This window comes from Ahaetulla prasina, chromosome 9, assembly GCF_028640845.1.
Source record: "Ahaetulla prasina isolate Xishuangbanna chromosome 9, ASM2864084v1, whole genome shotgun sequence".
In the NCBI taxonomy this organism is placed as follows: domain Eukaryota; kingdom Metazoa; phylum Chordata; class Lepidosauria; order Squamata; family Colubridae; genus Ahaetulla; species Ahaetulla prasina.
Window position 1 is genome coordinate 24315921 of NC_080547.1, and position 13609 is coordinate 24329529.

Sequence of the window (13609 nt, forward strand, 5' to 3'; positions counted from 1 at the left end):
AAGATAATATTTAAGTGATCTGGGATTTTACCAAAAGAAGATAGTTATGGGGGAAATTGCCAAGGAATGGGAACCTGGGTTTGGTGTTAAAGGTCTGCAACACAAACTAATGGCAAGAGATATTTGCAAATATTGCTTTTAAAAAAAAAATGTGATTCTCAGGAGGTAAATATACTTTATAATATATTTCATGTATGTTCAGTAAAGTCATAGAGAAATAAAGGCTATATAGCACCGAATGTTTTATAATTTCTAGGAACCTAAAATATTAGCAGTCAAGTGATTAGTTTTGTAATTTGGGATAAGAAATATATTTATTGGCAATTGTAACAAGGAGAATTTGTCTTGTCCGTTTTAGGCAAGGGCAGCCAGTGTATTCCATTCCTCCAGGTGGGTTTAGACATCCATATCCTGCCTTGGCCATGAATGCCTCAATGTCCAGGTGCGTTCAAGTGGGAATCTGGATCTAATTCTCTCTGAACGAGCAAAACTGTATCTATGCATCCTATGTTAAACTAGGGTCAAGAACTTACACGCCCATCTGTTATGTAATAAAAGAAATTCTACATGCTTTATGTCTTACATCTTTCATATGTGGAGATATTCATTTTCATGAAAGAAGTAGGCATTTGTGTAAAGGCAACATGCAATCTGACCTGATGTGGCCCAGATAGGAAGTTAACTATCACTGTATTTAAAGGGGATACCAGATGAACAGCTCATTGATATTTTAATTTCTATAGTTTACTCATTAGAAGCAAATTTAAGGGGAAGAAGTTTACTGAAATAAATTAGTACTGTCTAAAACGGGTTTTGAAAACTTTAAACCTATTACTTTTTTTAAACCTATATTTTTTAAGAACAAATCCTTGAACCTCTGATCAAGAGTGAAAGTTCTGTTAGTAGAAAAGTGGCTGTGTTCAAGTGAACGTTTTGGCTGGGGGCTTTACTTTTTTGTGGGACCATCATCAAAGAACCATTAAAGATTCCATAGAAAACACGTGGAAGGGCATTTATGCCATCTTCTACATTGATGGTTTATATAATCATCATTCTGGTTACGCTGTTGCCATATTTCACCTTCATGATTCTTGATTTCCCTACAGTTGAGAGTCAGCATAGTTAAGGTGCTAGATTTGGTTCATGTACTCATTTGACTACCTAACTAATTTGGTGACCCGGACGTGCCAGTTTTAGTCCAATCCACATCACAATGTTGTTATTGCAGGGATAAAATAAGGAAATGAAACCCTCCTGTATGACTTGATTTGGGGAAAGACAGTAAATCAATAATTTGCCATTTTGGATCTCATTTTTGAGAAATTGACTAATTGACAGAAGTCCGAAAAGCAGAATGAATAGAAATTTCTAATAAGGAATAGAAATAGGAATAGAAATTTCTCTTTATTTTTTTTTAAATATGTGGATTATACAGAAGAAAACCAGAATCTGTCCAAGTAGTTCTCTCTGCCTTAGCAGTTAATGCAATAAATTGGTTATTCATAAATTGGCCTTCTGTTATTGCCATTGACCTTAGGTTTTTACTGTTCCTTTGGGGGCTCTGGCAAGATGCCAAAGAAATAGAAAAAGTGAAAGGGGTATGAAGAAATAATAAATAGATGAGCCATAATGATGAAAATAGTTGTGAGAAGCATTTGTTTTCAGCATACAACCTTTGTGCTTCAGCTTGATGTCTAGCAGGTTTTCCCCTCATATGGTTCCTCCTCCTGCACATGGAATTCATCCCTCAGGAATCCCACACCCCACCATCGTGTCGCCTATTGTTAAACAAGAGCCGACACTGTCCAGCCTGAGTCCTGAAGGAAGCTCGTAAGTAATAGTTTAGCTGCCTGCTGCCTGAATGCCTTTGTTGGTGGAATGTCTAATAGAGAAACAGTTGCTATCCATTTATTATTTCTTAAGATGTTTTACAATGTACTTGGATGCATGTATGTCCTTGCAAATTCATGATAATGCAACCTTACTGTGCACTATAAAATTCCTCCAACTAATTTAATGAATATTTTTGGAATGGATTATTTTTCTTTTTATTCTTTCAGCCTAGTAAAAAGATGAAAAGAAATGATGCAAAAGGATTAGGGCTCTGGCATTAGCAGAATGAACACAACAGAACCAGATTTGGCATGAGGGGAGGGAAGCTTGAAAAACAGGGATCAAGTTCAAAAAAGGCCAAATGAGCCTCCAGCTGTGTGGAGAAAAACATTTCCCCACAACATCCCTGCAGAAAAGGCAGTTGGGCAATGGCTGGGATAGCTGCTCATGCCTCTGATTATAAGCTGTGGGCCCCTTCCTTCCCACACCTTCCCTATCTCTTACATGACTCTGAAATTATGCTATTATTAAGGACTTTGAAAGAAATCCAGAAGCTCTGGATGCTTTTCCTAACTTGTTTAAGGAAATGGAAACAACAACCTTCTGTTTCTGGAACTAGACACCAATTTGGAATCCTTGACTCCTCTTAAGTTAGGTAAAATATCAAAGGGCTTTTGTTAACATGCAACATGGCTGGGATAAATTGGATAGAGCAGATAACTGTCTTCATTGCAAGTTTTGCACATCACCCACATAACATTTATGTTATGAACTGTTGAGAACAGCCATCATACACTGTATCTTATTCCTCCATCAGCCATTAAAGGTACAGAATATTGCACACTATAAAAATAGACACAATAGACGTGGTGCGAAATGAAACTTCATTAAGCAGCTAACCACTTCTAATAGTGACAGACATTGTTAGAAATAATAATCCTTCACTGTGCCTCATGTTTTCTGTTCCTTGTTGGTGGAAAGAGAGTGTGTAGATACGTGGATTATGGGACTGTAATGAAAAATGTGGCTCTTCCAGAAAAACACCTGTTATTGTCAAAAAGGAAGAGGAGAAGAAGCCCCATATAAAAAAGCCTCTGAATGCATTCATGTTGTACATGAAGGAAATGCGCGCCAAGGTTGTGGCAGAGTGTACGTTGAAGGAGAGTGCCGCTATCAACCAGATCCTAGGAAGACGGGTATAAGCACACTTCTTTGATTCTCTGCTCCATTTGTGTCATGTGCTACTGACACATTCAAAATTTGCTTGTTGTGACTAATGTATTGTTCTTGTGCTGTTTCACAATGCCATTCTAAGAAAGTTTAAAGTCCATCTTCTGACCAGATAGAATAGGCTGTCAGTTCTCTGGGATTATAAACTCGGGATTTAAGAGTGTCTTATTTGTTGAATAGACTGAGGATGGAGGATAAACTAAGTATCAGTGGATGTTAAGAAGTCCAAATATAAAATGGCTCAGAAAAGGATGTAGAGCAGAGGTCCTTAATCCCCGGGGCAGTACCAGTCCGTGGCTTACTAGGAACCAGTCTGTGCAAGCAGCAGGCGAGTGAGCAAAACTTCATCTGCATGTGTGGGATCTATCCCTCCCCCTTCTGCATTGTAGAAAAATTGTCTCCATGAAACTGGTCCCTGGTGCCGGAAAGGTTGGGGACCACTGATGTAGAGAATGTTGGCTGAGAAAGAGGATCTGAAGCATTTAGATCAGGGATCCCCAACCTTTCGGACCTCAGGGACCACTAAATTCATAATTTTAAATCCCGCGGACCACTAATATGATCTGCCTAATGACCGGCTGGGTGGGCGTAGCTAGGTAGTCATGCGACGGGCTAGATATGTGGCTAACTCAGTGTCACTCGGGTTGAGGGGTGCCTTACCCCTCCCCTCCCAGCCACTCATTGCCTGCCCGCCCAGGCTCCTTAGGGACCCAACAGGAAGTAGTTGTTGGAGCTAAGCAGCCATTACGAGAAAGAGTTGACAAAATAACTGGCTCAGTTCAATTTGGATCTGGCCAAGAAGGAGGCTCAGCAGAAGCACCTCACTGAGGACTAGGAGCATAGGCTTTCCAAGCAGAAGGAAGACCTGTAGGAGTGCAAGGCCAGGTACCAGTGCCTGGAGACTCAGAGGGCTGCGGTTGTTCAGCCAGTTCCAGGCCATGAGGCAGTCCCACTGGAACAAGGCCCTCCAGCTTTTCGCCACCAGCAGCGCTTCCCTCCAGCCTTTGCCCAAAGCCCCGAATCAGGAGGCTGAAGCAGACCCCGAGTTGGAATTTCTGCCCCCTCCAACCCACACAAAAAGATCCCAAAGGGGGAGACTCTCTGCAGCAACACAAACGTTCATTGCACGTATCTGGCCCAGGGGCCGTAGTTTGAGGACCCCTGATTTAGTGCAATATAGAAAATGCAAATAATTTTTCTGCGGACCACCAAAATTTTCTCGTGGACCACCAGTTGGTGACCGCTAATTTAGAGGAACAGGAAAAACAAAAGAAAATGGCAGAAACTCTGGCACAAGTCTATTCTGGAGCAACATCAAATCTCCAGAGCCAGAATACTGTGGATGGGGTAAGAATGCATAAGAATGCATAAGAGCAAGAGTTAAGGTTGCAAAGTGGGATAGAAAAGAGCTGGATCCTGAGAAAGAAAATGGATAATAGAGTGTGTGTACCATAGGATTTTTTTTTGGTAAGAAAGATGTGCTGGCCTAGCAAGATTTGGCAGGTTGCATACAGGTGATTCTTGTATACATCTGGGCTGCGAAATTCTGCCTAATGTTGCCTGTTGCTGCAGTGTTGTAATTTTCCAATCCTCACAGATTGGCAGGGGTTGATGAGGAAAGAGGAAAAGAAATTTAAACTTTCTTAACATTGACTTGAATTAAGCCCTTAAAACTTTGTTTGTAGGGTTAAGTTGCTACAAATACGTATGTGCCTTCAGTTATTTTCTCAGTATGATGTTGGAAGTGGAATGATAAAATCAATCAACATTTGAGTTCTTTTGTATAAAGAGTACCATAATTTTAAACCATCATTTAAAGCTTTATTCCATGTTCAGACTATAATATATTTTTCTATGCTTCAGTGGCATTCGTTGTCCCGTGAAGAGCAAGCCAAATACTATGAGTTAGCACGGAAGGAACGACAGCTTCATTCTCAACTCTACCCCACTTGGTCTGCCCGAGATAACTATGTAAGTCATAATTGCAGATATGTATGCTTTAGTACTTCTAATAGTCATCATCATCATTCAGATTCTGGGATCTGAACTCTGCATCTATAGATTCACAATCCAGTGTACTTACTATAGACAAATATTTTTTTCATTTATGGGTCATTTTTCAGAATTGTCTTCAAAGTTTGAGTTGTAAACTGTCAAGTGCTGGGGAAATCAGGAGATTCAGGCAGTTCAAATGAGTATAAAGATTTATTGCAAGCTTAAGCTGTCTACAAAAATCTGAGCTATTAACAGTCAAGGGAGGATTCGACCGGAAGCGTTGCGGCGATACAGTCGGGAAATATTTGAGTTTTGGTTTAAAATTTGTCTGGAGATATTTAAATTATTAGAAGAAGAAACCCGAAATAGCGGTGAAGACGATTGGAAATAATTTTAAAACTTTTGAACATTGAAGGAAGAACAAAGAAAAATTTTAAATTAAAAGCCCTGCAACGAGTTCTTTTTAACTGGATTTGGATCTGGATTTTAAAATTGGAATTTGGGGAACATTGAAATAATAATAAGAAGATCGAAATTGGCAAATATTGGCAATGTGGATTTAATAAATAAATTGGATTTTTTTTAACGTATTGATTGGAAATGTGGATTGGAGAGAGACATCTACAGGCAGAAAGAAACATTACAACAGTTATCTTGTATTTTGGGAAAATTCTTTTTCTTAAAGTGGTAAGAGTGGTGGAAACTTTTGAGGAGGATTTGTTTTTGTTTAAGCTGTTTGATCTCGACATTCAAAGAAAGTGGAACATAACAAAACTTAAAATTGGAATAAAGACAACTCAGAAACAACAAAATGATGCAGGAACTAATTGGAATGATTAAAACAATGCGCATATCATTCAAATTGGAAATAAATGAAATGATTACAATGATGCATGGAAAACCTAAACTGGATGAACTAGAGACTGCTGGAACATACCCAAGTGGAAGAAGCCAGGAACAAGAATCAAGAAAGTAGTACTAAAAATAAAGACATTGATTATAAAAAATTAAATGATTATGGTGAGAGTAACAAGGAAAAAAAGAGAGGATTTAGGAGAAAATTAATGGGAAAAAGGAAACAAATAAAAGGGAAGAAAAGGAAAGGGGAAAAGGTTAGAAACAAAGATGAACTTTAAAGATTACATTGGGATTAACAATGACAAAAATAGAGAAAGAAGAGGGGAAGAGACAAAATATAAAAAATTCAAATGATTACACTGGGATTAACAGTGGTAAAACAAGAAAGGTGAATAGAGGAAAAAGGAGCAGTTGGAAATACAAGGCAAACTTAGGAGAGTAAGGAACTTTAAAATTAGGGGAAAAAAGGGAAAAAGAAGAAAATAAGAGGATGGGATAAAGGATAGTAAGATCTATAACCATGAATGGTAAATTTAATAGATGAGATTATAATATTTGGAATGTTTTTTTTAAATTTGCATTTATATCCCGCCCTTCTCCGAAGACTCAGGGCGGCTTACACTATGTTAGCAATAGTCTTCATCCTATTTGTATATTTATATACAAAGTCAACTTATTGTCCCCAACAATCTGGGTCCTCATTTTACCTACCTTATAAAGGATGGAAGGCTGAGTCAACCTTGGGCCTGGTGGGACTAGAACCTGCAGTAATTGCAGGCAGCTATTAATAACAGACTGTCTTACCAGTTTGAGCCACAGAGGCCCTTTTAATTGTAATAATGGAATTCAGCTAAAGCATGTGAAATTATATTGTATCAAGAGAATGAAAATTGAATTTGTTTAGTGTATGAAGAGATTAAGACAATGTTGGTAATAATTTAAATTAATTATTAGAAGGATGGCGTAGAAATGAATGACTTTAAAGTGAATTGTAGTAATATTTGAATGCAGAATGGGGAGGGAAGAAATGGAAAAGGGAAGGGAATGGGATATATATGTAAAAGGCTATGAATATCAAGATTTATATTTATATCAAGATTTATAATTGGAATATTGGTATTTAGGGAAAGTATGAAAATTATAAAAAAAGGAGTATACTTAAGCAAATTGTAGTAATGTATTATTTGGTTAATCTGATAAAAAAATGGAAAAGAGAGAAGGAAATGAGTTATATATTTATAATTGTATGAATATTAAATATTTATAATTGGACTAATGGAATTTAGGGAAAACATTTGAAATTATATTATGGTTAAGTTGGAAAAAAAGAAATGGAAAAGAGGGAAGGAAATGGGTTATACAGGTAAAAGTGTATGAAAATTAAGATGTATAACTGGAATAATGAAATCTAGGGAAAATATGTGGAATTATATAAAAAAGGAATGGAAAATTGGTTTTGTGTGTGTGTGTGTGTGTGTGAATTGTAGTATTGTACCATTTGGCTAAACTGATAAAAAAAAAGAAATGGAAAAGAGGGATATATGTAAAACTGCTGAATACTAAATATTTATAATTGGAATGATGGAATATAGGGAAAATATTTGAAATCATATTATATTGTGAAAAGGGAGTAATGGGAGAACATTTGAATAAGATAATTTAGAGTTAGGTTTAGATTTTAGAAAAACGACTAATTTCAATTTAAAGGGTTTCAATTTGAAAAAAGTAAAAAGAGTGGAAAAAGAAAAATTAAGATTAGAGATTAGGGCGAATGGTAATATTATTTATATATTAGAAGAAATAGAAGAAAAATAAAATAAAAAATTAGAGAGAAAGAATTTTATGGCAAAAAATGAAATATATAAAATGGTGTTGGAGAAAACTAAAAGCAGTACAAATTTTGATTTGGCCAATACTCTGTTCAGAAAAAATGTACTGTTTGTTTGTATGTGTGTTTGGAAAAAAAACAGTCAAGGGAAAAGAGCAGGAATTAAGAAAACATTCGGTGTGGACTGATCTTAGATCTCTTGTGGGTACGTAGAGACCCATGACTTAAGATGCGTTTGACCCCTCCCTCGGGCTCAGCTTGGTCATCTTCTATATAAACAACCAGAAGTATTCTTTGTGTGAAGAAAACACAAAGAAATAATAATGTTAAAAGCTGGGAATAGGTAACCAATTCCAGCAGGGAATAGTGAGAGACTCAATTAGCTGCAGTTGACTTCTAAATATTCAGTGAATGTTTGCCCATGCATTTCTAAAATGATTTAAGGGGGATTGAAGAAGGATCTAGTAGGAATTGATTAAAATTAATCATAAGGTTATAGTGTGCAAAACTCAGTTTTTTCAGAACAAATCCTAATAATCCCTTACTTGGGCAAACTAAGATATTTAAAACAATGATGAAGAATCAGTTAATCTCTTTTGGGAAAACATTTTTGTTTGTTCTCTCAACATTTGCCTTTATTTGTTGCTTACTGGAAATATCTGCAGTAAGGTCAATAAAGAATAAAATTCCATATTAGAATTGCCAAATAATAGCTTTTCAGAGCATCTCATTTATGAAGCCCCCAATTTTCTGTGCTTTTGTTTTCTTTTCCCTAAATAAAATTTGCAGCCAGAGTTGCCATTTTTTCTTTCTTGACACTTCATACACGTGTCTTTTGAGACTGTTTTTAATCTTGAGAATTTAATTTACAAAGAATGTATTTTTGCTCAGTGAATAATTATAAACAGCTATACAGTTGGTTTAAAATGAGTTTATGAAAGCAAATGTTTCTGTTTTTAAATAGTCTTTCTGCAATATGTATTTAATTGGAGGAACATCTTTTTATTATGGCAGTCTTCTTCACCATAAATCATTAATGATAAAAAAGGCACATGCTGTTGTCCAGTACAGTGACTTATTCAAATAAAATTGTTTTGCATGGCATTTATCTCCTTAAGTATCACAAGTTTTTTAATAAGTCTACAATGTGATTCTGACTTTCAGTAAATTTGTCCTTTTCAGGGTAAGAAAAAGAAAAGAAAAAGAGAGAAACAAACTCAGCAACACATCCAGGAAACAGGAAGTATGTATCATTGCCACTTGGTCAATCTGGTCCTAATCCATCAGTCTGGTCCTGATCAAGTGTAACAGCACTATCTCACCTACCCATCCCCCAAGTGAGAGGAAGTGGGCGAGATCAAAATTGCTATTGTTTGCCTTGTCTTACATGACTCCTAACTGGGTGATGTGTAAATATATCAAGAAACCTAGCTTCCTAATTCCTAATCTGGGTAGGAATTTCAAAATGGCATCAAGGATTAAAAAAGGAACAGATGTTGAAGGAATAGATTGAGGGGGTGTGGAGAATATAATTCCCAAGTTGTTGGTTCCTAAAAACAAAATTCAAAGAGAATGTAAACTGGCTTCTGGACAGTCGGCATTATGAGAATAATACTTCTGGTGCTGTGGCTTTGGTACGGCCCTAATTACAATGCTGACTGGGAATGGCTGCTTTCAGAATAAATACATTTTTCAACCAAGGAAACAATCTGCTTTTAATCATTTCAGCCCTTTCCCTATTTGGCTGAAAAGTGTCATCTGCCATTTACATTAGGATGGTAGATTTGGAACTGCATAGTTTATGGCTCCGTCTTTAACCACTTTCTTTTTAGCCTAACCAGCTTTTACGAAATTAAAATAGATAAGGATAATTTCAAGTGTGGTGAAAAGTAGGAGACAACGAAGGAATCAATACACCTTTGCCCTCTTTGTTATTAACAGATCCAATGGCTTCGAAGAGCAAGAAGCCCTGCATGCCATACCTGTCAGCTGACAAGTCCTGTGACAGCCCTGCGTCCTCTCATGGCAGCATGTTAGATTCTCCAGCCACCCCCTCCACTGCCTTGGCATCACCCGCAGCGCCCGCTGCCACCCACTCTGAGCAAGCACAGCCCCTCTCCTTGACCACCAAACCCGAAGCCAGGGCTCAGCTGTCTCTGCACTCAGCGTCTTTCCTGCCCAGCAAGGCTGCTTCCTCTTCCTCAAGCCTCACCAGCCAGTCTCCTCTCCTCTCCAGGGCTCTGCCCTTCACCTCCATGCCCCCCACGGCGCTTCTGACTACGCCTCCGACTTTTGCAGCCATTTCGTCTTCTCAGGCCGCCCTGGCTATGTTGCAGGCCCAGCCGCTCTCCTTGGTAACCAAACCAGCCGAATGAGGAAGCTTCCCCAACCTCCGTCTGTCTCCCTGTTAAAAACCCCAAGTTGAGATGACGAAGCAGACAAAGCCATTTATTGGTCAATATTTGACCCTTTCTGAACTCTTCCGTAAGGTGACTCTTGAGGAAGAAAGTGCTCTACTCTCAGAGTTGTTTTCAGTAGTCTGTCTGAAGACCATTTTTTTATTGTTATTTTTTAGAAACCCACCACCACAAGAAAAAAATACTACTTTTTAACAAAACCCTGAAAAGAATGAAAAACAAAAAACACAAGCCGAGTCCAGTGTTTCTATCATTGCCTCAGGCATGTAGACTTGTACAGGTGGATCATCTCTCAATGGCGTTTGCATGTTTTGATATCTTGCTAACTTTTGCTATCTCCCATTCCCTTGGCAAGACCATGTTTTATATGACTTCTCCCCTCATCCCACTCTTCCATCCTTTTTCTAAGAGACTGGCAATATGTACCAGAAGACACAGTACCACAGATATAGTACCTCACGGTCGTATTCAGAACTGCCGAGCCTCGGGGAGGCCAAATAGATTTCTTGTAATCTGGAGTGACTGTCCGGGAAAATGGTAGGACAATCCATCCTATTTCCTTACAGAATTATTTTCTGTAGCAGGCAGTAGGGGAATAGGCTTTGGGAAATTCCATGTTATTTTAAATAAGGAAAATAAATTTGCATCCTAACTTGCTGTGTGAGAGTATTCAATGAAGAATTTACATTTAATACATCTTGCACTCTGCCACTCCTTTTCCCTTCATGAGTATGCACGAAGGGGAAAAGTATTTGCAATTGATGCCTTTATATTAAGATTGTCTAGCCTGTTCTGCCTACCTTAATTTTGGCCCCATTAATTCCCAGAACTAGACCATAAATGATTCCTTCCCTAATAGACATTATGAAGTGTATATAAAGAAATAATTTGTACATGTTGTTTGGATGAGCCCATCTGAAGATTCTTTAGATTTTGAGAAATGGGATAACTAAAAGAGGGGAAGGATGCAGAAAAGTGTGTTATGCTCTAGGGCAGGGGTCCCCAACTTCTGGACCGCAGCCCACTACTGGGCTGTGACCCATTCAAGGAGCTGCACATGTGCATGCTTGCCAGCCACTCGCATGGAACCATCCCCTCCCCATCAGCAAAGCCAGAAAGGTTAGGGAAACTGCTCTAGGGAATTGAAAAAGACCCTATTCATATTCTAGATCAGGGGTCCCCAATCTCAGGGCTGCAGCCCACTACTGAGCCATGGCCTATTTCAAATTGGGCCGTACGAGTGGCTGGCTAGAGAGTACGCACACACAGCTCATGTAAGTCGAGTTGTGCATGCATCAGCCCGCCACTTGTGCCGTTCAGTCAGGTGCCCCCCGTCCCCCTCAAAGTTGGGCCACCAAGCCACAAAGGTTGGGGACTGCTGCTCAAGATAACACGTCTTCCAGCAGGAAGTCAGTAGTTGACTGGCACATAAGTTGGTTAGGCCAAATGGAGTGAGCAGAATGAGAAACATGATTTAGAAGTAGAGATATTTTTATCTCACATAATCTTCAGCAAGATCAAAGTGCCTTATAGAAGTCTTCCAGTTATCTTTAAAGGTCTATAGTCTTCATTGAAGGGAAGCTAATAGTTTGCTTTTCCTCAACTATCCAGTAGGGTATTAGTGATACAGTTGGTGAGGAAATAACATAGTTACCAAGACGATCAAATGTTGACATTTTCCCCATTAAAGCTTCTGGCTCCTTCAATTGGAGCATAAAATCTAAATTACTGCCCAAATTTTATGATTGTTTGCCAGGATGTCACATTACCAGCCTATTAATTTTAACGCTGCTTTCATTTCCAGTATTAACTTAACCTATTCCTAGAAGTAACCTAATTCTAGATAGGTTACACTATAGATTTTCCCTGTAAGCACATGCTGGGAAATGTAGATTGTGCATGGTATCCTGCATACATAAGAATTCTGATGATTGTGTGAGGTGATGCACAAAGACATTCTTTGTTATTGTAACTGGAAATCTCTTCCTCAGGATCTCCCCCAGGTTCAGTTCAAGTTGCAATGATGCATCTAGCTTATAATTTTGTTGGCTGCAAAAGAGATAGTCATTGCTTTCTTGGATTTTTTTACTTCCCTACCTAACTTACACTTCTGGTATTCCCTGGAGATTTTCCTTCTAAGCATTAATCATGGCAACTCTACTGACCCCAAACAAGATTGGTCAAGAATTTCCACCTGTTCATGTATGAACCACATAGGTGGGGGGAGAGATATGGGGGGGGGGGAAAGCACCAGAAGAGAAATAGTAATCTTAAATTGTGACATAAAACATGAGTCTATAAATAAAAGCCAAGCTCTTTCCCAAAATTTAACAAAGCACCAATCATTACATAGAGACATTTCACCTTGCTCTGGGTAGTAAAGGTTAGAGCACGTTTTTTTAAATTGTTTATGGAAGGAACCACAGTTTTGTGAGAAACTAATAGCAAAACAGCCACAACTACAAAATGCAATCAATTTTCTATTATAGTAGAAGAGTTTTGCCACTTCATTGGGAGAGCTGGGATTTTTCCCTAAACGGGTTCCAAAGTCTATAAAAAAGTTTGAAAACCATCATGGCAATTTCATGCTATATAATTAAGCTTCATTTTCCAATTCATTTGCAATTACTGTCTAAGTTGAATAACATATATTGAAGGTGGGGTAGGAAGGATATTTATTGCCTGTTGTTGCCCCGATCTATCTGAATATTTCAGAGACATTCATCCAAAAGGAAGATGACATTGAATTTAGGGTGATCTCTCTCTATCCTCTACACACACACACGAAAATGGGATGGGCTGTATTGTTAGCAATGTGGTTGTGCTAATGTCTAGAACAGTTCCATGGAGAGAGGCTTTTCCACAGACCGGAGGGGACATGATTTCATGTGCTGTCTGCATCCCACGAATAGGGTTTCGCTTGTTTACATGGACCAGTTTCTGGCATGTCGCGTGCCAGTGCACAGACCATAACACTACATAAAGTGGATTGGCCATACCACTTTTATACTAAGAGAGTAGTTTAATGCTTTGGATCAGAGGTATCCAATCTTGGCAACTTTAAAACCTGTACACTTCAACTCCCAGAATTCCCATGGCTGCCTGGAGAATTGTATGAGTTGAAGTCCACAGGTTTTAAAGTTGCCAAGATTGGATACCCTTGGTTTGGAAGGACCCTGTGTTGAAATGTTGCATACTCTTGTTTCATGCATGCAATTTAGTGATTTGGATTAAAACCTTGATATGCAAGGTTAATGGGGCTATAAAGTGTAATTCATTGTATTCCTGGGATTTCTTTATGCTTTTAAAACCAAAACCGATGGAAATCAGAGGTCCGGATTAAAAATGTTAAGAAAGAGTAGCATTTACTGATGGTTCAGTTGAAATCTGGAAAGGGAAGCACACTTGCATGCTTGGCTTGTAATTTATTATATCAGACACATATTTA

General features: G+C 38.3%; 1 protein-coding gene across 1 annotated transcript in view; it reads left to right on the top strand.

Annotated features, from left to right (window-relative positions):
- TCF7L1 (transcription factor 7 like 1) overlaps positions 1-10813 on the top strand; it is a 94417-nt gene extending 83604 nt beyond the window's left edge. The window contains exons 6-11 of the mRNA XM_058194410.1: positions 359-442; positions 1687-1830; positions 2870-3029; positions 4927-5034; positions 8927-8987; positions 9686-10813. Of these exons, the coding sequence (XP_058050393.1) occupies positions 359-442; positions 1687-1830; positions 2870-3029; positions 4927-5034; positions 8927-8987; positions 9686-10119 (991 nt within the window). The 3' untranslated portion in view covers positions 10120-10813. The remainder of the gene's footprint in view (positions 1-358; positions 443-1686; positions 1831-2869; positions 3030-4926; positions 5035-8926; positions 8988-9685) is intronic.
- Positions 10814-13609: the final 2796 nt, after the last annotated feature.